At 56.0% G+C, this 23134-nt stretch overlaps 1 protein-coding gene across 1 annotated transcript in view; it reads left to right on the plus strand.

Annotated features, from left to right (window-relative positions):
* The first annotated feature begins 1609 nt into the window (after nt 1-1609).
* The window catches only part of ARHGEF17 (Rho guanine nucleotide exchange factor 17), a 58470-nt gene continuing 36945 nt past the window's right edge, over nt 1610-23134 (plus strand). Inside the window, exon 1 of the mRNA XM_040258795.1 lies at nt 1610-5982. Coding sequence (XP_040114729.1) covers nt 2800-5982 — 3183 coding nt within the window. The 5' untranslated portion in view covers nt 1610-2799. The remainder of the gene's footprint in view (nt 5983-23134) is intronic.

Genomic DNA, 23134 nt, shown 5'->3' on the forward strand with positions numbered 1-23134 from the left:
CTCAAGGCCAAGCTGCACGGTGCTGGAACCTGTGACCTGAGTCTCTGCTCCTCTCCATCAGCTTCCTCATCTGTGATTTGGGAATAAAAACCTCTATCCTCGAATCCAGAAGTGATGTGAAGACAAAACAGGACCAGGTGTGAAAGAACTTGGAAAGTTACAAATTTCAGGACTTCCGTGGTGGTCCAGTGGTTAAGAATCCACCTGCCAAGGCAGGCAACATAGATTCAATACCTGGTCCAGGAAGATTTCACATGCCGTGGGCCAACAAGCCTTCGAGTCGCAACTGTTGAGCCCTTGACCAACTACTGAAGCCCATGTGCCCCAGAGCCCGTGCTCCCGCAACCAAAGGAGTCTCAGCAATAGGGGCCCACACACCACAACTAGCGAGGAGCCCCCGCTCACTGCAACTAGAGAAAGCCCGCAAGCAGCAACAAAGACCCAGTGCGGCCAAAAATAAGTAAATAAATATACAACAGTGAAGTTTAAAAAAATAAAATCACAAATTTCAGATGGCAGGGGCCATCATTATTATTGGAGAGGAGCAGTGACTTCCAAGAAGACGATCCCCGCACCATACCAAAATTTCCTCAAAAGAGTAGAGAGAAAACAATGTACAGGAGACAAGAGTCTGATTTCAAACAGAGACAGAGAAAGGCAGGCTTGAGGAAGCTTAAACCCACTCCATACTTTTCAGACGAGGCCCAGGGAAGTGAAAGGATTTACCCAACGTCACACAGCAAGGAAAAGGCAGAGAGGTAATAGGCCAGGCAGAGCTCTCTTCCTTACTATCAATTTCCCATTGAAGAGGGAGAGATACGCTGGCCACTTTGAGGCAGAGCTGAGGCAAGGTTGAGGTGAGGGACTTACCGGAGACTGGTCTCAACTCAGAGGGGAAGAGCTTTCTCCCTACAGCCATTTCCTGTAATCCAAGGGAAGCAGCTAGCAGGGCCCCGAGGTCCTCCCAGTCTCATGAGGTAGTCAGGCAATCCCTGAGTGTCTACCATCCTACACTATGTCCAGCCATGCCTGCTCATCTGGACGCACGGGGTGAGGGGTGTGTGTTTGGGGGTGGAGGGGGTTGATGGCAGCCACAGTCCCCTTGGGCTAAGGGGAACATGAGTATCCTCTTTCTGGGAAGGCAGAACCTAGGCCCAAGGAGAACAATACTGCTGAGGGCTCATCAGGGATCTGGAATTAGCAAAGGATGTCTGGAGGAGCATGGTGTTTGAAGCTCCTGAAATCTGAATTTGCCACTGCCATTGCCATTGGCATCCTGAATTTGCCAGGAGCTACCATTTCCTGACTTTGGCACTGGTCAAAGTTACTTCGCCTTCATGACCCATAGAGAAGGCACAGTGAGATCCACCTTCAAGAGGTGGAATGAGACAGTAGAAGCCGCCTACACCTTGCCTATGGCGGGGGGTGGGGGTGGGGGGGCAGATCGGCCTCAGGTAGGAGTGTAGGTTTGGCAGTGGTAAATTGGCTCCTGAAAGGACTAGATAACGACAAGAAGGAAGTAAAGGAAGTGAAGTCTTAACCAATTCTCGGGGTCTTTTTGTGGTGGGTGTTGCTTTACTCGGTCAAGGTTCCACGTGGGGGGATTGGGGAAAACCGGCCAGAAGAGGGCGCAAGAACCGCGTACCCCAGATAGCCGCCGGAGAAGGAGGGGGCAAGGGGGCGCAGGGCGGGCCTCTGGAAGGTGGGGGCGTAGTCACAAAGGGTGGGGCTCCTGGAGCTGCCTGGGGAGGATTGGGGGGCGGTCAGAACTGGATTGGCTGCAGAGGTGGGAGGGGCGGGGCGTTTGGGGGCGCCAGGGGCTGGACCCGGTCGCAGTTACAATGGGATTCGCCGTGAAAGACCTGGTAGGAGGCGTGGCCTGGGCGGGGTAAAGGGGCGGGACGGGGAGCAGCGAGCGCCCAGGTTGGCCTGAGGCGCGCACTGCTCCCCCTGGTGGCGGGTCTCTCGGCTGGCGGAGTGTTTCTCAGAGTACCTGTGTCAGTGGTGTTTGTGGGTCTGAGGTTGCCATGTTGAGGGTCCCTGGGGCAGGAGGCGTTTCTGCCCGAAGGCAGGAGGTGCGCCACCCTGACTGTATGCCCGCGGAGCTGACCACACTCGGACGATTCGTGTTGCAGCGAGTGCTGGGGGGAGGTAGCTCTGCCCGCCGAGCTCCCAAGGGGCTCATCTGGAGGGCTGCTTCAGTCAGCCTCTGCTCCAGCGGTCTGTCGGCTCCTCCCCGATTCCCTCCCCTCCCCACCCCCTACAACTCCCGATTCCCAGCCTAGCGCGCTCCCGGAGCCCACCCCCTCTTTTGGGCGCGAGGCCCCGCCCCCCACCCTCTTTCCTCTGCCACAAAGTTTATTTGCAACAAAAGGGAGCTAGGCGAGAGCAGCTCAGAGGGAGGGAGCGGGAGCAGAAGTTCGAGGAGAGGCAGGCCGGCCGGCTGAGGAGGGGGCGCAGGGCCGAGGAACGGAGCGTCGGGATCCTGCCGGGACCGGGTCGGGCCGAGATGCTCCGGGCCGCACCGGGCGAGGCGGGGGCTGGGCCCAGGAGTCGACGCTGAGGCGGGAGGGGTCGCGCGGGATGGAGCCGAGGCGGCCCGCGCGCCCAGAAACTTGAGCCGCCGCAGCTAAACCTCTGCTTGGGTCTCTGCACCCTTACCCCGCTAACTGCCTCGCACTGCGACTTGCGAGACCCCGGCCTTGGGACCCCGGCCGCTGCGCTCCTTCGGGACGGGGGCGCAGGGGGGGTTGGCCGCGGCTCCCCGAGGCCAGCCCCCCCAGAGTGAGTCCCGCCACCATGGCGGACGGGGCGCCCCGGCCTCAGCTATATCGCAGCGTCTCGTTCAAGCTCCTGGAGCGCTGGAGCGGCGGGCCCGGGCAGAGGGAAGAGGCCACGGACGCTCCGGGACTGCGGCGCCGCTCCTCGTGCCGACCGGTCGCGGCCGTCCCGGCCCAGCCCTCCCGGCGCGTGTCCAAGCTGGCGTCGGGGCCCCCGGCCGCCCCCGCGCAGCCGCGCCCGCTCCGCAGCCTCTCGCCGTCGGTGCGCCAGCTCTCCCGGCGCTTCGACGCACAGCGTCTGGACGACAACTCCACCGGGGCCCGAGACGGGGGCGTCTCCCCGGCGGCAGCAGAAGAAGCAGCAGAGGGAGCCGCGCGCGGAGCCTGGCCCAGCGTCACGGAGATGCGCAAGCTCTTCGGGGGCCCTGGCTCCAGGCGGCCCAGTGCCGACTCAGAGGCCTCGGGGACTCCCAGCCCTGACGGGGCCGCGTGGGAGCCCGCGACCCGGGAACCCCGGCAGCCCCCAACGCCACCTCCTCGGACGTGCTTCCCTTTGGCGGGCCTGCGTACGGCGCGGCCGCTGCCCGGCCCGGGGACCGAGGGGAGGCGGCGGCGGCAGCAACAGGAGCGAGCGCAGCGTCCGGCGGATGGTTTACATTCTTGGCATAGCTTCTCCCAACCGCAGGCCTGGGCCCGGGCCTCCTCCTCCTCCATCGCTTCCTCCTATCCTGTCAGCCGCAGCCGGGCTGCCAGCTCCAGCGAGGAGGAAGAGGAGGGCCCGCCGCCGCCGCTGCCCGGGGCGCAGAGTCCGGCCTACCACGGCGGCCACTCCTCGGGCAGTGACGAGGACCAAGACGGTGAGGGTGGCCACTGCCAGGGAGGGTGGACGGGACCCAGGGCTGGAAGCTCCTCTTTGGATAAGGACTGTAGGCCGGACAGTTATGGGTTAAATCCGAGCGTCATGGACTCGGCAGGGGGATCTGGGAGCCCCGATCCCCCAACTCCTCCAAGAGCTCCTAGCGAGGAAGGACCCCAGGAGTGGGGTGCTGCCTCTCCTCCCTGTGTACCAGGTCCCCAGGAAGGACTTCGGCCCTTGTCAGACACTGGGGGAGTGACGTTCCGCGTGGCCAAGGTGAGCTTTCCCGCGTACCTGGCCAGCCCTGCAGGCTCCCGCGGTAGCAGCCGTTATTCCAGCACAGAGACTCTCAAGGATGAGGAGCTGTGGGCTAGCCGGGGTTCTGGGAACTGGGGCGTGTATCGCTCCCCCAGCTTTGGAGCCGGGGAAGGGCTCGTCAGGCCCCAGGTGCGAAGCCGCACCAAGGGACCTGTGGGCACCACGAGGGTATCGCGGGATGGAGGACTGGACCTGGACAAGAGCCGGCAACGGAAGTCCCTGTCGAATCCGGATATTGCCTCGGAGACCCTGACGCTGCTCAGTTTCCTACGTTCAGACCTTTCAGAGCTGAGGGTCCGAAAGCCTGGTGGGCGACCTGGAGACCTTGGAAGTGGCCCGGTAGATGGCAGAGATTCACCATCAGCTGATAGCCCGGTGGGGCAACTTAGGCCCATGCCCGCCCCAGCCCCAGCATCATCTGGCACCCGCCCCACACTGAAGGACTTGACGGCCACCCTCCGAAGGGCAAAGTCCTTTACCTGCTCTGAGAAGCCCATGGCCCGCCGCCTATCCCGCACTGGTGTCCTGAAGCCCAGCTCCTCTGAACTCCTGCTGGCAGGCCCAGGTGCTGAGGAGGACCCACTGCCCCTCGTCATCCAGGATCAGTATGTTCAAGAGGCCCGTCAGGTGTTTGAGAAGATCCAGCGCATGGGTGCCCAGCAGGATGATGGCAGTGATGTCCCTCCTGGGAGTCCTGACTGGGCAGGAGACATGACCGGAGGGCAGCGGTCTCAAGAAGAACTCTCCGGCCCTGAGTCGAGTCTTACAGACGAGGGCATTGGAGCGGACCCTGAGCCTTCTGTTTTAGCATTTTGCAGCCTGAGTCCCACAGGAGTTTGGCGACCCCTCTCCTCGTCCTCAGCCCAGACCAACCACCATGGCCCTGGGGCTGAAGAGAGTCTGGGAGGGTGGGCCCTGGTGTCCCCTGATACCCCTCCCACACCTGGTGCCCTCCGCCGCAGACGCAAAATCCCACCTTCAGGCCCTGGTGGGACTGAACTGAGCAATGGGGAGGCAGGTGAGGCCTATCGGTCTCTGAGTGACCCAATTCCACAGCGCCACCGGGCCGCCACCTCTGAGGAGCCCTCTGGGTTCTCTGTGGATAGCAACCTCCTGGGTTCACTGAGCCCCAAGACAGGGCTTCCGACAGCCCCAGCTGTGGACGAGGGCTTGACCAGTGGCCACAGTGACTGGTCTGTAGGCAGTGAAGAGAGCAAGGGATACCCCGAGGTTATTCAGAGCATTGTTCAGGGGCCGGGTGCCTTAGGGTGTGTGGTGGATGACAGGGTTGCTGGCAAAGCCCCCAAGAAGAAATCTCTGAGTGACCCCAGCCGCCGTGGGGAGCTGGCTGGGCCTGGATTCGAGGGTCCTGGCGGGGAGCCCATCAGAGAGGTCGAGCCCATGTTGCCTCCGTCCAGCAGTGAGCCCATCCTGGTTGAGAGGCAGGCAGAACCAGAAGAGCCCAGTCCTGCCAGGGGCCGGGCACAGTCTGAGAGGGCCCTACCTGAGGCCCCACCTGCCTCTTCCACTGCCCATCATGACTTCCACCTTGACCCAAAACTTGCTAACATTCTGTCCCCACGGCTCATTCGCCGTGGTTCCAAGAAGCGCCCAGCCCGGAGCAGTCATCAGGAGCTCTCAAGAGAGGAGGGCAGTCAGGACCAGGCTGGCAACCCGTCTCTGGCCCGACCCTCCTCCAAACACGTTCGTCATGCCAGTGTGCCTGCCACCTTCACACCCATCGTGGTGCCTGAGACACCGACTTCCGTTGGCCCCCCTGTGGCTGTGCCGGAGCCCATGGGCTTCTCTGCCAAAGCCCACCCCACGATGCAGGCACCATCTCTTGAGGACGTCACTAAGCAGTACATGCTGACCCTCCACTCCAGTGGGGTCTCTGCCCCGGGGCCCGTGGATATGCCCTGCCTGACTCCTACCGCACCACCATCTGCGGAGGTCAAGCCCCCTGAGGCAGCCCGGGCTCCAGATGAGCCTGCCCCAGCCAGCAAGTGCTGCAGCAAGCCACAAGTGGTGAGTCTTAGTGGGGGGCCTTCGGGGCGGGGCTGAAGGAGGGCCGTGGATATGACTTCTGCAGGAGTCTCTTGAGTGTGCTCATTGGGCAGGTGCCCAGGTGTGAGGGAGCTTCTCAGGTCCTGGAAGTGCCCAGGTGGTTTTAAGAGTGTTAATGACACATGGTTCCTGTCTACTCAGGCCCCAGAGGCTTCTGCTGGTGCTCATGTCAGAGGTTCTTATCTGCTCCAGTGTATTCTGGGTGATAATTACAAAGGGTTCTAATCTGGTCCTTTATATATTTTTCAGAGAATCGTTTTAAAGATTCATATCTGGTTTTTTGTCAATACATGAGGAGCTGTGAGGGTGGTAGAACTTTCTCAAGCGCCTTGCTGACCTCCTGTTTGGAGGCCCACAGATGACATGGGTTTGCCCTTCCTCACGTGGCTTGCCTGTGGTGGATCAAAATCTGGGTCTGAGCCTGGGCCTGGGAGAATTGAAGAGGTGCAAGGCATGACTTTATCTCCGTAAAGTGGAGAGGGCTTCATAAGGTACATTGGCAGCCCTGGCTTTTCTCTGTAACTCAACCTCCCTGTCTGTAAAAATTGGGGGTTTTGGACAAGGTGGTGCCTCTATCTCCTTCCAGCTGTGCTATACAGATTTGTGGGGTGTCTGTGGCTTGGCACACTCTTTGGACCTGAAATCTGCCAAAGCCTCCTCTAGTTAGAATGAGGACCTCTCGGGGAGGGCAGGGTCAATGGAAGGGCTGTCAGCAGACAAGACTTGGGAGCACTTGTCCCTCATCGTGCAGGCTTGTATCTTCTCCCCGCTCCCCCTTTCTGGTGACTCTGAGATGCTTCCTCCTTCCTCTGCCAGACCCCAGGGGCTGGGACTCATTCTCCCAGAGACCTCCTCTCTGCCTTCTGTCTTTAGCTGTTTCTGGAGTTTGGGCTGTTGGGTTCACATGGGTTCTAGGCGGTGTGATGGCCTGGCATCTCAGATGGAAGCTAGATTTGAGGCTCTGGCTTTGAGTCTGGAGTGGAGACGGCCTGGGGTTATTTCAACTCACACACCCACTGTGTTCCCTGCAGAGTGAGGAACCTAAAAACCCTAAACCTTGGACTAATTTGGTCACTGCCGGTTCTCAGTGCTCTCACGGCCCCCTCTGAACTCTCTCGCTCTCTGTTTCTCCCCACTGTCTCTAGTTTTTCCTAGTCCTAGCTCTAGTGTCTCAGAGGCTGCAGTCAGTGGGCAGGGAGAGGGAGCATTTGGGACCTGTCCTTCCTTCTCAGAGCTTGGTAGAGCTCAGAGCTCAGGTGCCTGTTGTCTTTGTGGGGGTGGGGGAGGGATGACAGCAGGGGCAGCTCCTGCCAGGGATGCCCTCCCCAGATATTTTTCCCATATAATTATCTCCTCTGGGAGCCTTGAGGAGTAAGTTAGGGGAGTGAATCGAGGGACTTGGGGAGACTGCGGGGAGGGGGCCCTCCTAAGAAGAGGCAGTGGGAGGAGGTGGAAGTTTCAGTGGAATTGACTCCAGGTTTACTCTTATCACATTGTCCCCCTCCCCTGCCTGATCTCAGGGAGAAGCTTGACCCCCCTCAACGCCCCACACGCCCCATGCTGCCTCTAGAGGGGTATGAGGTGGGCCATACCTGCTCATAGCACAGCCTTCTCCCTGTGCTCAGTGGAGGCTCTCTCCAGCCTCCAAGCCTTTGCTCGCTCCAGTCCCCTTCTCTCTCCAGGCCCTCTTACCTCTTAGAGAACTGGTGAGTCTGTCATTGGAAGAGCAGCATTTGAGCCCCTGCTCCAGATCCTTGTGTGGCCTAGGGTCAGTCATGTCCCTGATTTTTGCCTCACCTTCGCCTTCTGTAAGTGATGATCTCTACCTGGCAGGCTTGTGTATACTGTGCGTGGGTGGTATGATCACACCCTTCCTGGGGGCAGGAGAAAGGGGAAGAAAACAGGGTTCACTGTCCCAGCTGCTTCTCAGTGACCAGCCTTGGCCCCTCCTCCCTGTGCCCTACTGCTTTCTGAGCACAGGACTGGGCTTTCTGGCCTCAGTATAACCTGGTGGTCTTGAGTCAGCTCAAAAGAGATTCACCATCCCCTGACTCCCAACTCACTCATAAAGCCTGGAAGTTCTCCCATCTGCTAGCCCGAATCCCTCCTGCTGTCCCGTTCCTTCTGGCTCCAGGAAGATGGGGAGCAGTTGCCTAGCCCTCCTTCTGGCCTCTGTGAAGAAGACAAGGTCCCTTTGTTTCAGGCCTGGGGTTCCAGTCACACTCCCTGGGCTGTGGGTGGAGATGGTGTGGTGTGGGCTCCAGAATAAAAAGGGAAGAGGCTGTCACGCTTTGCTGTTGAGGCAGAAACCAGTGTGAGCCCAACCAGAGGGCTGGCAGGAGAGGCTCCGGGGATGGAGGGGGCTCCTACCCCACCCTTGGGCTGTAGAGGAGCCCCTCAAAGTCAGGTCTCTCCCACCCCAAAGTCCGTTTCTATCCTCTGGTTGGTGCTGCCTCCGCTGTTGGGAGCAGGAAGCCTGGTACCAGGCCCAGCTCTGCTGAGACCTGAGCAGAGTCGTCTTGGGTTTCACAATTTTCCCATCTGTACAGTGGGTGGTTAGACTGCCTGGTCTTTGAAAGTCTATAGGATGGACTCAGCCTGTAGGGTGGTCAAGGGAAACAGAAGGAGTCAGGATATGGCTGGAAGGGAGAGAAAGGCAGCTCTGTGCAACAGCTGTAAGGACCTAGGAGCCCAGGGAATAAGGGATCACTCATGGTCACTTTCCATGAACACTTGCTTGCAGATGTACTGGGTGGAGGAGGCCCAGCTGTGGAGCATTTCTGCCCTGCCCCCTCCCGCATGCCTTGTCATTTCCATTTAGGTCCACAGTAACCTGGAAGATCAGCAGTTTTTCATCCCAAGGCTTCCCTGTCCTGGCCCTAAAGTACAGAGTTGATCCAATCTTCTGTCCTCAAGTACCTGATACCCATTTGAGAGAATTGGCAACTCTAGTCCAGAAACAAGAAGTGGCTTGTGTCTCAGAATCAGATGGATGGACTCAGAGAACTTTAGCATATTGAAATGGCAGTAACAGCGACTGACATTTATCAAGTACATACTATAAAGAATTCGCCTGCCAGTGCAGGAGAGGTGGGTTCAATCCCTGGGTCAGGAAGATCCCCTGGAGAAGGAAATGTCAACCCGCTCCAGTATTCTTGCCTGGGAAATTCCGTGGACAGAGGAACCTGGCGGCTACAGCCCATGGGGTTGCAAGAGTCAGATATGACTTAGCGACTAAACCACCACCACCATATGCCAGACTCTGAATGTTTCAGTCTTCAAAAATGAAAGCTGTGAGAATCTCACAAGGCTGAATTCTTAGAATTGCAGGCTCTTAGATTCCCACTGAATCCTAGAATGTCAGTGTTTTGGAGGTGAAGGGGCCTGAGGGTCCCTGTTTCTTTTCTCGAGGGAATTGGCCTGCCATCTGAGTAATGGGATAGGGTCAGGGGTTAGTGGGGGCCTTTCCTGCACTCCCAACTGTCTGAACACTTTCATGGTAGTTATTTAATGCTCTGGGGCCAGGGTTTGTGGTGGGAAGAACTTCAAGACTCAGAAAAGAGAACGCTGACTTTAAGGTCACCTAGTATGGCAGGGCAGAGCTGGGCTCATGCACCAGCCTGACCTTGCCTGCACCCCCTGCCCCCAGCAGACATGGCCCCTATCCCCCTCTTGCCCAGCCAGCTCCCTACCTTGCAGAGGACTGCCTGGCTACAGCTCTTTGTCACCTTTCTTCTCTCTGTCTCTCCTTGGCAGGGAACCCACGGGGTGGGGGTTCTCTCCCTTTCCCTCCTTGGCTCTTCACTCTGATTTTTCCATGGAAACTGGCTCTGGGAGGGGAGGTGATTAGGACATTTGGAATTCTGAGCAGTACCAAATATCTATAATTAAATGTCTTGTCACCCAGCAGGAGGAGGTTGGGAAGGGGAGGACAGGCAGAGGGCTGTCCCTTTCGTCTGTTTATTCCCTGTCTTCCCCCCCACCCCCAGTATTTTCTAAGGGTCCTGGCCTCTTAGGGGAGTGTGGCCCAGGAATGGGTTGTCCTCCCCCCACCACAGGGAAGAGCTGGGGGATGGACCAGAGTTGCGTCTGACATTTTCCAGCCCTGAGTTTTCAGGACCAGCTGGATTTGGGAGGCTGGGAAGCTGCTGCTAATCCTGTCCCCAGCCCCTCCCAGTGCCAGGACTTGCCCCTCCTGCTTCCTTCCCACCCATCTGTGATCTCTCAGGCTACACGTGCTGCCCTGCAGTGGGGTGGAGGCACTGCCAGGCTGCCGAAGCACTCAGAGAATTCAGGATCTAGTAGCTGACTGGAAGGGGCTGTGGGATGTTGAGAGACTGGCCTGGGTGCTGCAGGAGATGCTCCCTGGAGGAGGCTCTGTCTGGAGCTCGGCTTTGAATATCCAGAGAAGAAAGAGAGAGGTTCTAGGAGGAGGGCACAGCATGGGCAGAGGCTAATAGGTAGGAAAGAACAGATTAAACTGTGTGTCCTAGGAGTTTGTTTCAGAGACTTGGGTGAGCTTTGATAAGGCAATGCATTCATCCTTGCAACAAATGCTTACTGAACCCCTGGACACTCGGGCACTCTTCTAGGCCCTGGGATACAGCTGCAAACAAAACAAAGGCCTGACCTGATGGAGTTTCCAGAGTAGTGAGGAGACCTGTCTGTAAATGGATACCTTGTGCTTCGGAGAGAGATGAGGGCTGGGAAGCACAAGAAACCAGGATAAGGGACTAGAGGTTGACAAGGTTGGGGGGAGGGATATATTAAGAAATCTGAATAAGGTCTCACTGAGGAGGTGAGATTGGAGAGCAGAGGCTTGTGGGGGAGCAAGACAGGCAGCTGTCTTTTGGGGAAGAGAGAAACAGCAAGCGCAAAGGCCCTGGGGTAAAAGTCAAGAAGACAGTGTGAATGGAGTTATGTAGGAGATGAGGTCAGAGTTAAGGGAGGGTGCAAGTGGGCTGGGGCCAGATGAGGTAGATTTCAGAGACGAATAGGAGGTCTTCTGTGTTTACTTGAGGTGAGATAGCAGGCCATATTTTGAGGTTCTGAGTTAGAGTAGTGACCTAATCTGACTTAGGCTTTCACAGGTCTGCTCTAGCTAGTCTATGGGGGTAGACTACAGAGGCCCAGGGGAGGGGGCATCAAGAGGCCACTGGAACAGTCTGGGTAAGAGATAACGGGGGCTTGGGCTGGGGCAGAGGCAACAGACTGGGGGGGTTTCTGCTGCAGCTCCTTGTGGCTGTAAGGGGTCACTTAGAGTGGGGAGGGGGAGATTGACAAAGCCCCCAGGGTCAACTGGAGCCGTAGGCTGCACCAGACGCCCCTGTAGACCTCTGTTGGTGTGGCTCAAAGGCTAGGAGGGTGGCGGTTCTCAGGGCCCCACTGAGGCAGGTGACAGTGCCTTAACCCACTGGTGGCTCCTCTGCAGCCGCTGTGACACCTGTCAGCTCCAGCTTGCGTGTTACCTGAGACAGGGAGCTCATGCCACCCACAGGCAGTGCTGCCCCACCTCCCCTTTGGGATGCTAGGGGGGCATCCCAGTACATAGATGAAGCAGGCCCAGGGTGGACAGAGACTTGCCCCAGTCCTGGGATTCAAGTATGGAATTGGGCCCAAAGTGCCCTCACTCCTAGGCCATACGTTGGCCCTACAGAGTCCCCACTAAGCAGAGCTGGCAGGGATGATGGTAGTAGGGCGGGGGAAGGGGGAGCCCATGTTTCCCAGAAAGGCTTGCAGCCCTGGCATACTTATTGGGAAACGTGCCCAGGCAGCCTGGCGCCTTGGCTGGCAGGCCCTGAAACGGGGGCGCTGGGTCTCTTGGGAAGCAGGAGCCTGTTAGAACCATGCCCCACCATGGGAGTTGATCCTCCAGGCAACCCCCACCCCCACCCCCGGGCCTCTAGGGCATTCCAGGGGTGGACAGAGGCAGAGGAAGACTGCCAGGCTGCCATGCTCTGAGCTGAGACTGAGCCCCAGCCAGGGTATCTGAGCCCCCTCCAGTAGCTTTGGGGCTCATGAGAGATGTCGTGGTATGACATGTGAAGGTTGGCACCAGGCATCAGGAGACCTGGGTTCTAGGCTTGGCCTCTCCGTTTTCCTGCTGTGTGGCCTTAACTAAGTCCCTTCCCTTCTCTGAGCCATAGATTCCTTCATGTTCTTGGGCACCAGGAAGAACTCCCTCTCCTGCTGGGAGAGGTAGCAGCTGTCCTTAGTAGGATCCCAGCTTGTATTAATAGACTGAAGTGCTGGTGGGTGGGATTCACAGTCCCCTTTAGCTTGCTGAGGAGACTGAGGCTCAGAGTGGGGCTGGAACTCACCCAGGCTTGGCCCCCAGGGACCATATTCCCTATGACCAGCTGCTGCTCTGCACCCTTCACACATATAGAGGGGGCCTCTCCCCCACACTTGTGGCAGATTGTGGGGCTCACTCTGGGGCCTGCACACAGAAGTGTCGATGCTGCTACCGTGTCACGTTAGCACTTTCTTTGGGGTTTGGGGCAGTTGTGGAGCTCTGAAACACTCCCGGGGCAGGGAGAAGGGGAGAGGGGAGTCTCCAGAGGTACCTGAGGTGGGAGGAACAGGAGCTAATTCCAGGGTCTAGGCTGGCAGATGGGTGGTGTATTAGTTTCCTATTGCTACTGTAGCAAATTACTACGTGTTTAGTGACTTAATACAAGTCTTATTTTATAGTTCTGGAGGTCAGAAAAAATGGGCTTCACTGAGCTAAAATTATGATGTTAGCAGGGCTGAATTCCTTCTGAAACCTTTAGGGAAAAACCGCCCTTTGTCTTTTCCATCACTGGAGGCTGTTGGCACTTATTGGCTCATGGCCCCTTCCTCCATTCTCAAAGCTGTCAGTCAGGTGGCACAGTGGTAAAGAATCCACTTGCCAAAGCAGGAGATATGAGATGTGGGTTCGATCTCTGGGTCGGGAAGATCCCTTGGAGTAGGAAATGGCAACTTGCTCCAGTATTCTTGCTGGGAAAACCCCATGGACAGAGGAGCCTGGCGGGCTATCGTGCATGGGGTCACAAAGAGATGCAAACGAGTGGCTCAACAACAACATAGTGTCTTCAGATCTCTCTCTCACACTGAACTGAACCTCCTCCCTCCCTTGTAAGGACCATTGTTGTTACTCTGGGCCTATTTGGATCATCCAGGATGATATTGCCTTCTCAGAATCTGTAATTACATCTGCAAAGTCCTTCTTGTCATGTAGGATAATATTCACAGATCATGGGGATTCAGACCATGTAGGATAACGTATTCGCAGGTCCTGGGGATTCAGACCATGTAAGATAACATAGTCACAGGTCTTGGGGATTCAGATGCAGACATCTTTGGCCTTTATTCTGCTTTTGACAGGTGGGCAGATGGGTCAGGCTGTCAACTTCTGGAAGCCAGAGCCCCCAGTATGTACTGGTCACCGGGTAGAACTGGTGAACTCAGGCCCCCTGCATTTATCCTGCACTCATTTCTTTTCCTGATCATTTGTCGCTTTCATTTATCCATTCATTCAGCAGTCATTTGTTGAGCCCTTGATGGGCAATAAGGACACATAGGGAAAGTTTGGACATCATCCCTGCTTGTCAGGGGTTCTCAACAAGGGTCTTAGCCCGCTGATGTGGGTGGGGTCCAGAGGGTGGCTGAGCCCTGCTCTGGTGGGAGAGGGACAGAAGAGCCAATGTATTCCCTTGTGGATGGGTTTGGCTTCTAGAGTGGCTGCCTAAAAATTAGGATGAAGTAGCTCCCAAGAAGGGCAGTTGGCAGGAGAATGTAGAGCCAGGGCAGAGAGAGAAGAGTGGGATCTAGGGTGGAAATCACATCTCTGCTGGACTGGCCTGGGCTGGCTCAGGGCAGATGGCCAGGAGCTACCCCTCCCCTTGTGCTGGGAGCTTTGTGTTGGGCATTAGAGACCCTGGTACTGTTGGACCAGAGTCAGGCCCCGAAGGGCCGAGGTGCTGCCTCAGAGGTGGCCCTGAAGGGTGGCACGTGGAGGGTAAGGAGCATCGTCCGTGTCCCTTCTCAGGCTGGCTTTGGGACCCAGGGCAAGCATTTTCAGACCCCTCTGAATCTGTAAAGTGGGTGAATTATCCCCTCACTCCATGAAAGATTATGATTAAGATTGAATGAAATCATGCCAGGAGGGTTTCCTCAAGAAATGTTAGCTCCTCCCCTTGTAACTGAGATGCTAGGATTCTGCGATTCTAAGAGACCCTGATTCCAAAATGCTCAGGTTCTCATCATCTCTTTCCAGCCATGAAGCAGAGGACAGAGCTCTAGATAGGAGGGGGGTGTGGGTTCCTGGCTACATCTGTATGGTGGGTGACCCAGCAGCCTGGGCCTTTGGAGGTGGGGAGAGGGGCTGGGCAGTGAGCTGGAGCCAAATGCCCACTGACCTGGCTCCTGTCTCCTGCTCCCTCACCCATTTTGTCATCACCAGCCCCAGCCTAGGAGCAGAGTGAGGTCCCAGACCCATTTGAACTGGCCTGTGAAGTGGATCTCAATCCCCTCTGCTACCCATCCTGGGCTGAGAGGCCTTTCAAGGTGGGAAGTCTGAAGTCCATGTGCCTGGTGGGCTTTGGGATAAGACAGATGAGGGTTGACATCTCGGACCTGACCCTTGTCTCACAGCTGGGTGGCATCTAACAAGCCATTGCCCCTCAGCTCTGAGCCACAGTTTCCTGCTCTGCAAAGTGGGAATGCTAAGGAGTTACTGTGAAGGCCAAGAGAAAACTTATGGAACGAATCCTCAGCCCGTGACCCCAGGTCTGGAAGCTCTCAGAATTGTGGCCGATTTAAAGTGTATAGTTCTGAGATTGCCAGTTCAGACCACAGAATCTCGTGGTTTCAAGATGAAGGAGTCCGAGTTGTTGTTGTTTTTTTTTTTTTTACTGCAGAAGATGTAACTTTTAACTTAATTTTTTCATACATTTGAGATTATTACTTCTTGGTTCTGAGATTCTGGGGCCAGGGAGAAGCGGGGCAGTCTTAGGCCAGTGGGAGAGCAGTTGGGGGACTGTGATGGTGGGGGCCAGGCTGAGGGAGCAAGCACCAGGTTGGTGTCTGTTTCCTGTTTATTGGTTCCCAGGGGGTGAGCAGGCCCTGCTCCCTGAGCAGCATGGAGCAGGAGGGAGGGAAGCCTGGGGTCCTGGCTGCCAGCCAGCCCCACAGCCTGGCCTCCTGGGACTGCCGAGACCCCCCCCTCCCCCAAGCCCCCTTGGACAAACATCCAGTCCTTTCCCAGGACAGGGCATTGGAGGTCAAGGAGCAGATGTGAAGGGAAGGGGCAGAGGACGGGAAAGGACTCCCCCTTCTCCCCCAAGAAAAGCCTACTGGCTCCATCTTTCTTGACTGCCTGTTCACCGTGGTCTTGCTCCTGGTTCCTCACTGTCCCTGTCTGTCTCTCCCTGTGTCCCTGGGGTGGGACTGGTGTGAGATGTCCAGCTTCTTGGCAGACCAGGAGGCAGGAGAAGGAAGAGGGACAGGGCCTTTAATGCCGGGATGGCCTACTTGAGAAGACCCTTAGAAACCAGTGTGTCTTCTAATCACCCCTCACCCCTGCATTATTCAGCAGGGAAAGTAAGGCACAGTGAGGGAAGGGGTCTTGCCCAAGACTACACAGTAGTGGACCAGGCCCAGCCATCTGCCCGTGCACCTCACAGCTGGGTGTAAGGGGCCACTCTGGGGAATTCTTGAGGGGGCAAGGGACATAGTCCCTTGGCGTTTTAGAGAATCGAGCTGAACCAGGCAGGAAAGAGAAGCCTCGATGTATGTCTGGGGCCAAGAGGGCAGGGAGATCTCTGACCAGAGCGCATGGGGAGGGGCTGTGTGTGCAGGAGCCAGGTTTAAAGCCTCAAGGCCGAGTGAAACCGCAGAGGCTTTGTCCTGTGGGCGGTGGGGAGCCATGGAAGATAAGGGGCTGAGGAGGAGGAGGAGTGCCAGACGGGCACATTGAAAAGCGTTCTCTGCTCATGGGGGGATGACTGGACTAGGGAGCAGGGTGGTTAGACCTGAGCTTAGGGGAGCAGGTGATACAGGGGTGTAGAGAAACTTACTAGGGCAATAATTTGGAGGTAAAATTGAAACTTAGATTCAGAGGCCCTGTCCGAAGCTGGGGTAGGGGGAGTAGGGCCTGCCTTCCTTATTGGAGTTAGAGAATGAAGCAGTGGACAGGGTGCAGGGTCATCTGAATCAACCTCCTGCCTCAGGGCAGAACTTCCGTCCACATTTCTGGAAGGACGAGGGAGCTCTGAGCCAGCTTGGGTCCCTGCCTCTGTGTTCCATGTGCTTTTCATCTAAGTTCAGATCTTCTTGCTCCAGTGGAAGTGCCCTGCTTCTCAGCGGGTTCACCAGAGAACAACAGAGCTCCAGGCTACACCCCCAGCCAGCCCTCTGGGAGCAACCTGGTTGGGGAGCGTGTGAGAAGAAAAGGAGCAGGCCTGTGCTCCCTGGCTGGCTAGGACCCAAGACAAGGCACTTGGCCTCAGTCTTCCCATCTGTAAAGTGGGAGTCCCAGAGATGGTGGAGCCCAGAAGAGCTCTGGACTCTGCAGGCTCTCAGGAGCTGGGGGAAGAGGAACTGGTAGGTAGACAAGCAGACAGCCTTGCCAGCAGTGCTCACAGTGGGTCCCGTAGTTGCAGACAAAGTATCCTCATGATGTTTGTGTCATAGACACCAAGACAGGTGCTGTTCTGTGGCCCTGCAGTCCTGGAGGCCTTCCTGGAGGAGAGGAGGGCAGAGGCTGTGGGAAGAGTAACTCAGATTTGGGGCCTGCTCCTGAGCTTCAGTTTCCTCATCAGAGGCCTAGGTATCCTTCTAGCTCTCTGCTACTTCTGGGCCCTCCTCTCTGCTCCTGCCTGGACCAGAGCTTCCAGGCTTCTCCCCAAGGCCAGCGGGGGCGTTGCCTGGGGCGGGTGAGGAATTTCCGAGGGAACAGCTAAATTCAGCCCTGGCTAAAAATAGTCTGGGCCTGGCCCAGAGGCTGAAGGAGGAGGAGGAGAAGGACAGAGCCACGGAGCTGCTCCTCCACTTGCCCCGCCTCTTCACCTGGACCCTGGGCCTGGGCTGGGAGGGCCTCCTCCCGCCTCCACCTCTTTCTTCTGCTCACCAGGCCTTTCCTCGCTGTGGCCACTGGCTTTCTGTTGTTCATCCTGTGCTTCTCCCACAGTCTTGCTCCTCTGTCTCTTGTCTCCTCTGCATCTCCCTGCCTCCAGCAAAGCTGGAGGCGCCAGGCCAGGACCAGGCCTCAGGAAGAGGGCCCTGTATAGGGTGATGTTCCTTCAGCATCCTCGCCTGAGAGTCAGGACCCCTCCCCTACTCAGGACTCAGAGCTGTTGCAGCTCCTCTCTACTCACGGGGGTAGACAGGTCTCAAGAAGTTGGGGGGCTGTGAAGATGGGGTGGAGCCTCTAGTTGACCCTGTGACTCAGTGCTTGGTTCAGGTCAGGTGACTCCACCTGTGGCAAGCCCTCCCGGTCCAGGCATGTGGTGGGGCATCAGAACACAAATGACACGGAGGGAGTGGGGAAGCAGGAGGAGGAGAGCCAGGTGCTGCCCCCGGGGAGTTCCCAGGCTGCCCTGAGCTCTTCCCACCACCCGTGGCCAGCCCTGTGTGGGCTCAGCCCTGGAGATCACAGGCCTGAGCAACCAGGCTGATGGGCAAAGGGTGCTTCTCTAGCCCAAACTGACTGGGGATGAGGGTGGGAACTAGACACTGAGGCCCAGAGTGAGTAAGGTACCAAGCTCGGGTCACAGAGCTCGGGAGTGAGGAATCGAGGCCAACCTCCCTCCAGGAGACGCAGGAGAGAACCTTGTCTAATGCAGAGAGAACCAGAGGGAGGTGATGGAATGTCTGAGGAGGTCTAGGCCCCAGCACCTGCCTGAATAAGGTGCAGGCAAGGGAGTGGAAAGTCACTAGTCACGGCCGCAGAGCTTGGAAAGCTCTTCCCATGTCCCTGGCCACTGGTCTGAGCCCTTTCCCCATATTCCCTCATTTAATCCTCACGATCTGTCTTTGGGGAGGGGCTGTTTCCCTGTTTCACAGATGAGGGACCTGAGGCACAAGTTAGGAGTTGGGATCCAAGGCCAGACAGTCTGGTTCCAGAATCTGTGAATATAACTCGGGCTCCTGGATTTCAGGACTGCCGGGGTTGAGGGGTGGTGCCGTCCACATGAGGTGGGCATGTGGAAGGAGAAGGGTGGGTTTCGCTGGGCATGGGGAGCCCCTGAGATGCACAGTCCACAGTCCTAGTCCTCAGAACTAGCACATAGTAGTTGCTCAGTAAGTATTAGTTGCCTGGCTCAGTTGAATAGGAGAGGTCCTTGGGGAGTGAGAGTGGGTGATGTGCAGGCAGAGGGAATGTTTCCTCCTGTCCTGGGCCCAGGGACCTTCTCGGAGTGCTCGAGAGCCGCTGAGGTGGGTACTGGACTCCAGGCTGGAGAAAGCTCAGGCCCACGAGGTCGGAAGGGTGCCGAGCTGAGCCACAGGCAGGAGAAGGAGGGTGGGGGCGGAGTGCAGGCCCGGCAGGGCTGGCGCAGTCCCGCCTGCAGTATCTGGAAAGCAGATCTCTTGGGCCATGGCCGGCGTGACTCAAATGGAGACAAAAAACCTTCCATATTTGGACAAAGAGCCCAGAGAGGCCCGGACCCACAGCCAGCCCAGACTGCTTCCCCCACCCCCAGCCTCCTGCCCTGTCTCCCCCTGGGCCCTAGCCCTGAGCCCTGTCCCACGAGTTTAATTCTTGGTCCTCAGGCAGCACTGTGGCCCCTTCCCCTCTGTCATCAGGCCACCTTCTACGTGGCCAGGCCTGGGCCGTGTGTGCTGGGGAAGAAACACCCAGTGTTGGTCTCTGAGCTCCGCCTGGAGAGGCAGAGGAGCCCTGGCAGAGCCTGCGGGCTGGATGGGGGACATAAAACCAATAGTTCCCATGAGGTGTGGGAGTTGACTGTAGACCCCCATCCATCCCAGTGTGAGCACAGCCTGAAGTCACAACATGCAGACACACACACACGCACACACATGCACAATCCCCAGCGGACTTCTGTCCCCACAGAGACATCTGGGCAGATCATCAAAAGTGAGGACCTAGCCTGAGTACCCCTCATACCTCGCCTGGAGCAAGGTTTAATGACAGTGAAGTGGGAGTCAATACAGGCGGCCAGGTGTCAGCTTAACAAGGGATATGAGTTGGTGTTACCCATCTGGGGAGATGTGAACAGAGCAGTTCTTCCTTACTCTGGAACCCTGAGTGTCCAACATGGGGCTAAGTTGGACAGTGGACACTGGAACCAGGTGCCTGGGGAGAGGGCCTCAGCTTACCTTCTGCCTGGAGCAGGACCTCGCTCCCAGGGGGAAAGTCCGGCAGTGTGACTGAGGTGCTCATTGTCACTGGTGAAGCAACTGAACTGACTGCACAGCTGCTGCTGGCTTTTATAATTAGCCCTGGGTAATTAACTGTGGGATCAGCCTGGTATTGTGCTTGAAGAAACCCTGGGGTAACCTTTAAAATTCAATTCCATTTCCATTCACTATATACTGTGCTTGTATATTCAGGGTGAGCATGTGGGAAGGGGTTCCTGCCCTAGGGAGTCCCATCTGAGAACTCAGACTCAGAAGGAGGGTAAGGGAGGCTGATGTGGGGCAGTGGCTAGAGCCTTGAAGAACCAATGGGGCCCTGACAGACAGAAATGGGGCCAAGGGCTTTCACGCAGAAAGAACCAGGAAGGCAGAGGCCTGTGATGGAAAAGCTCTGGTGCATTTGGGGTACCATGAAAGCTCCCTGGTTCTGAAGAAGTCAAGTGGGTCCTGGGGAGTCCGGAAGGCCAGCACTAAAAGTCTGGATCTGATCCCAGGGCAGTAATTTCCAAGCTTTTAAAAACAGTAGAACCTTTTTTTCTAGGGGAATCATGACACAGAGCTATAAACTAGGTCAACTTGGAACCTTGTTGATTTAAGTGAAGGTGGGCCCATGGCTGCCCTTTGACCACGTCTTCCTCATGATGTACTTCCATGGAGCCCCCTGGGACTCAGGCAGAAAATCTCTATTGGGGGCAGTGAGGCTCTGGTGTAGGGTTTAGAGCTGAACAACCTCTCCCTTCAGTTTCTCTGCAGGCTCAGAAGTTCAGCACTCCCCCCCCCCCAAAAAAAAAAAACTTTAGCCCAGCCAGGCTGCTCCCTGGGCAGGGACAAACCCCACTGGGAGCCAGCTCTCCAGGGGGAGCCAGGCTGATGGAGCACCCCACCCTGGGGCTCCTGTGAGCAAGCAATTCCCCCCACCAGGAGCCTCTAGAGCTGGGTAGGGCTCCACTTGACCAGCAGGATGACCTGTGGGAATGGTGGGAAGACCCCAGTTGCCAACTGCTGCTGCTTGGGAAGGTGCAGGCCCCTTTGTGGGAGGTGGTGGGAGCTGGCATGCTGTCTGGCCCAGCTCACTCACTCACCTGGAGTCTGGTGGAGGCAGATCCTCTAGAGGTTCAGAAGTCCCACTGGTACCTCTGGGGTGAGATAATTTAGGTTAGAGTCAGGGAGACTTCCCCAGAGTTGAGAGTGAGTAAAAAGGAAGTGTGAACAGGTGTTGGCAGGAGGAAGCCTGAGCCCTGAGCCTGGCAAATCCAAGGCCTCAGGAGCCAGGCTTTGCCCGCCTTGGGCACTGGCCTAACCTGGCCCGACACACAGCCTGCGCCCCCACTTCTTTGGCCACCAGAAACATGAAATGAGGAGGAAATTGCCAAGCATAAAGATAGGGGAGGCTGCACCTGGCAGAGAGACCAGCACGGGCCAGAGTCTAGGGTATAGAAGAGTGTGATGGGTTGGAGGAAGTACGATAGCCAGAGCATGATGCAGTCACTGTGATACAGTGGGGAATTTGATGCTGGTGGGTCAGTAAGGATCAGGTCACCCAGGAAGTCGGGGGCCAGCCTGAGTGCTTGAACTTGACCCTGCATCCAGTTGTGTTGGTGTAATAGTTGAAACAGATTGGAGCCAGATGGCTAAGGCTCAAATCCTGCTCTTCCTCTTAGCTCTGTGACAATGAACAAGTATTTAGTCCCTCTGTGGATCAGTTTGTGCATCTGTAAAATGGGGATAATTGTGATGGCACCTGTTACAGGGTTTTGGTGAGAAATGTGATAATGTATCTGGTGGTGGGGCTGGACCACTGACCACTGAGAATCAGTAGGAAGTCATAAGGTAGACTGGAAAGAAAAGGGAGGTTAGTAGCCTCGCCTGGCTGAGGAGGGTTCCCGGGGGTGGAGAGAGTGGATGGAGTTAGCAGGAATATCCTAGAGGGTCATCTTTGTGGGAGGAGGGAGAAACTGAGTTTCCCAAGAGAGGTTCAGAGTTTGCCCCCAAGCAGCTGCCCTAGGAGCAGAGCTAAGGGGCTACCAGAGGTGGGGTGGGATTCTGTGGGCTTGAGGCTCTGCCAGCTTATCAGTGGCAGAAATCCTCACCCTGCCGTAAAGCTGCCTGGTGCCAACCTCACTTTACAGAGAGTATCTGTGGCCCGGAGAGGAGCAGGATTGTTCACAGTTGCCCAGAGAGTTCCAGCCCCCCGGACCTTAACCCAGGCTGAGGACTCATTTCCAAACTCTGGTTCAATCAAAGCCCAGCCCTGAGGTTGCTCAACCTAAGGAGTGGGTGTGGGTGGAGAGGTGGCCTGTGAAGGAGGAATTTAGCAGTTCTCTGAAGAAAGGACTTTGTCACGCCCCTGTATGACTATACAGGGGGCAGGGAGAGCATCTTGGAGGAACTCGCAGATGGGACTGGAATTGTCCGAGAGACCGATTAGGAGAGCAGAGAGAGAAAGCAAAGACAAAGGTTCCAAACCCAGGGTCCAGGGCGGCCCACCACTCTTTGATTCCTTCTTCATTCATCTGGAGCCACTCTGGACTTGGTGCTGTGTGTAGGCGGAAATGCAGGGCTGTGTGCAGACACTCAGAGACAGTGACCCAGGGGTGATCAGGGCTGGGACTGAGATGTACAGCGGCTGGGAGCCCAGAGGGTCCCCACCCAGGAGGGAGTGCACAGAAGGGATGGTTCATGAGGAAGAGGCTGAGGCCTCTGATGGGTGACAAGGAGGATAAAGGCTGCAAAGGCTGTTCAGAACTGAGATGTGAGGCTGGAACAGGCTTAGGAGCCAGACTGTGAGGAGAAGGATTTTTTTTTTTTTAATTCAATGTATATATTTGAAATTTTGAATAGATAGTATATTCACATGGTTAATAAAAATCAAAATGGGTAAAAAATCTCCTCCCTACCAATAGCCTCCCTGCCATATCCCGGGAACTGAGTTATTAGATTTTGTGAATCCTTGTATATGCAAATACCAGCAAATGCACTGACTTTGCCCACAGATAGTAGCTCACAGTCCACACTTTTCTCCACTGAATATCACTTGGAAGGCTGCTTCATCAGTGCCCTGAGAGCTTCCGTGTTCCCTCTTTACCACATGGTGTCTCACTGCACAGATTACCAAGCAGTATTTAGCCACATTATAAAGGATATTTCGGTCATTTTCAGTCTTTTGCTGTTACAGACAGTGCTGCAGTGAATGAGCTTGTTCGTAGGCTCATTTGTATGGGGCCTAGTGTGTGTTTAGGGCAATTTCTTGGGAGTGGAATTGCTGGAACAGAGCATACATGTGATTTTAGTTTTGATGCTGTCCACAGGCGTCTACTACCTGAAAAAGATACCTCTTCCCCACAGCCTCACCGAGTCAGACCTTTGGGTGTTTTTCCCAATTTGGTGAGTGACATGGTATCTCAATATTTTAATTTACATTTATCTTATAATGAGTAAGGCTGAGCATCTTTCCAGTTGTCTAAGACATTTGGATTCTTTTTTCTGTGAACTGTTTGCATCCTTTGCCCATTTTTGTGTTGAGTTATTGGCCTTTTGTTTTTTAAATTACTAGGAACTTTTAAAATATTAGGGAGGTTAGTCCTTTGTCTAGGTTATGGATTGCAAATATTTTTTCCTGACTTGTCACTTCACTTTTGACTTTGTTTATAGTATATTTCTGCCATGCAGAAGTTTTAATTTTTGTGTGGTCTAATTTATCAAGCTACCATTTTATGGCTTCTGGGTTGGGAGTCACGGTTAGAAAGGCCTT

This window comes from Oryx dammah, unplaced genomic scaffold (genome assembly GCF_014754425.2).
Source record: "Oryx dammah isolate SB20612 unplaced genomic scaffold, SCBI_Odam_1.1 HiC_scaffold_17, whole genome shotgun sequence".
Lineage (NCBI taxonomy): Eukaryota > Metazoa > Chordata > Mammalia > Artiodactyla > Bovidae > Oryx > Oryx dammah.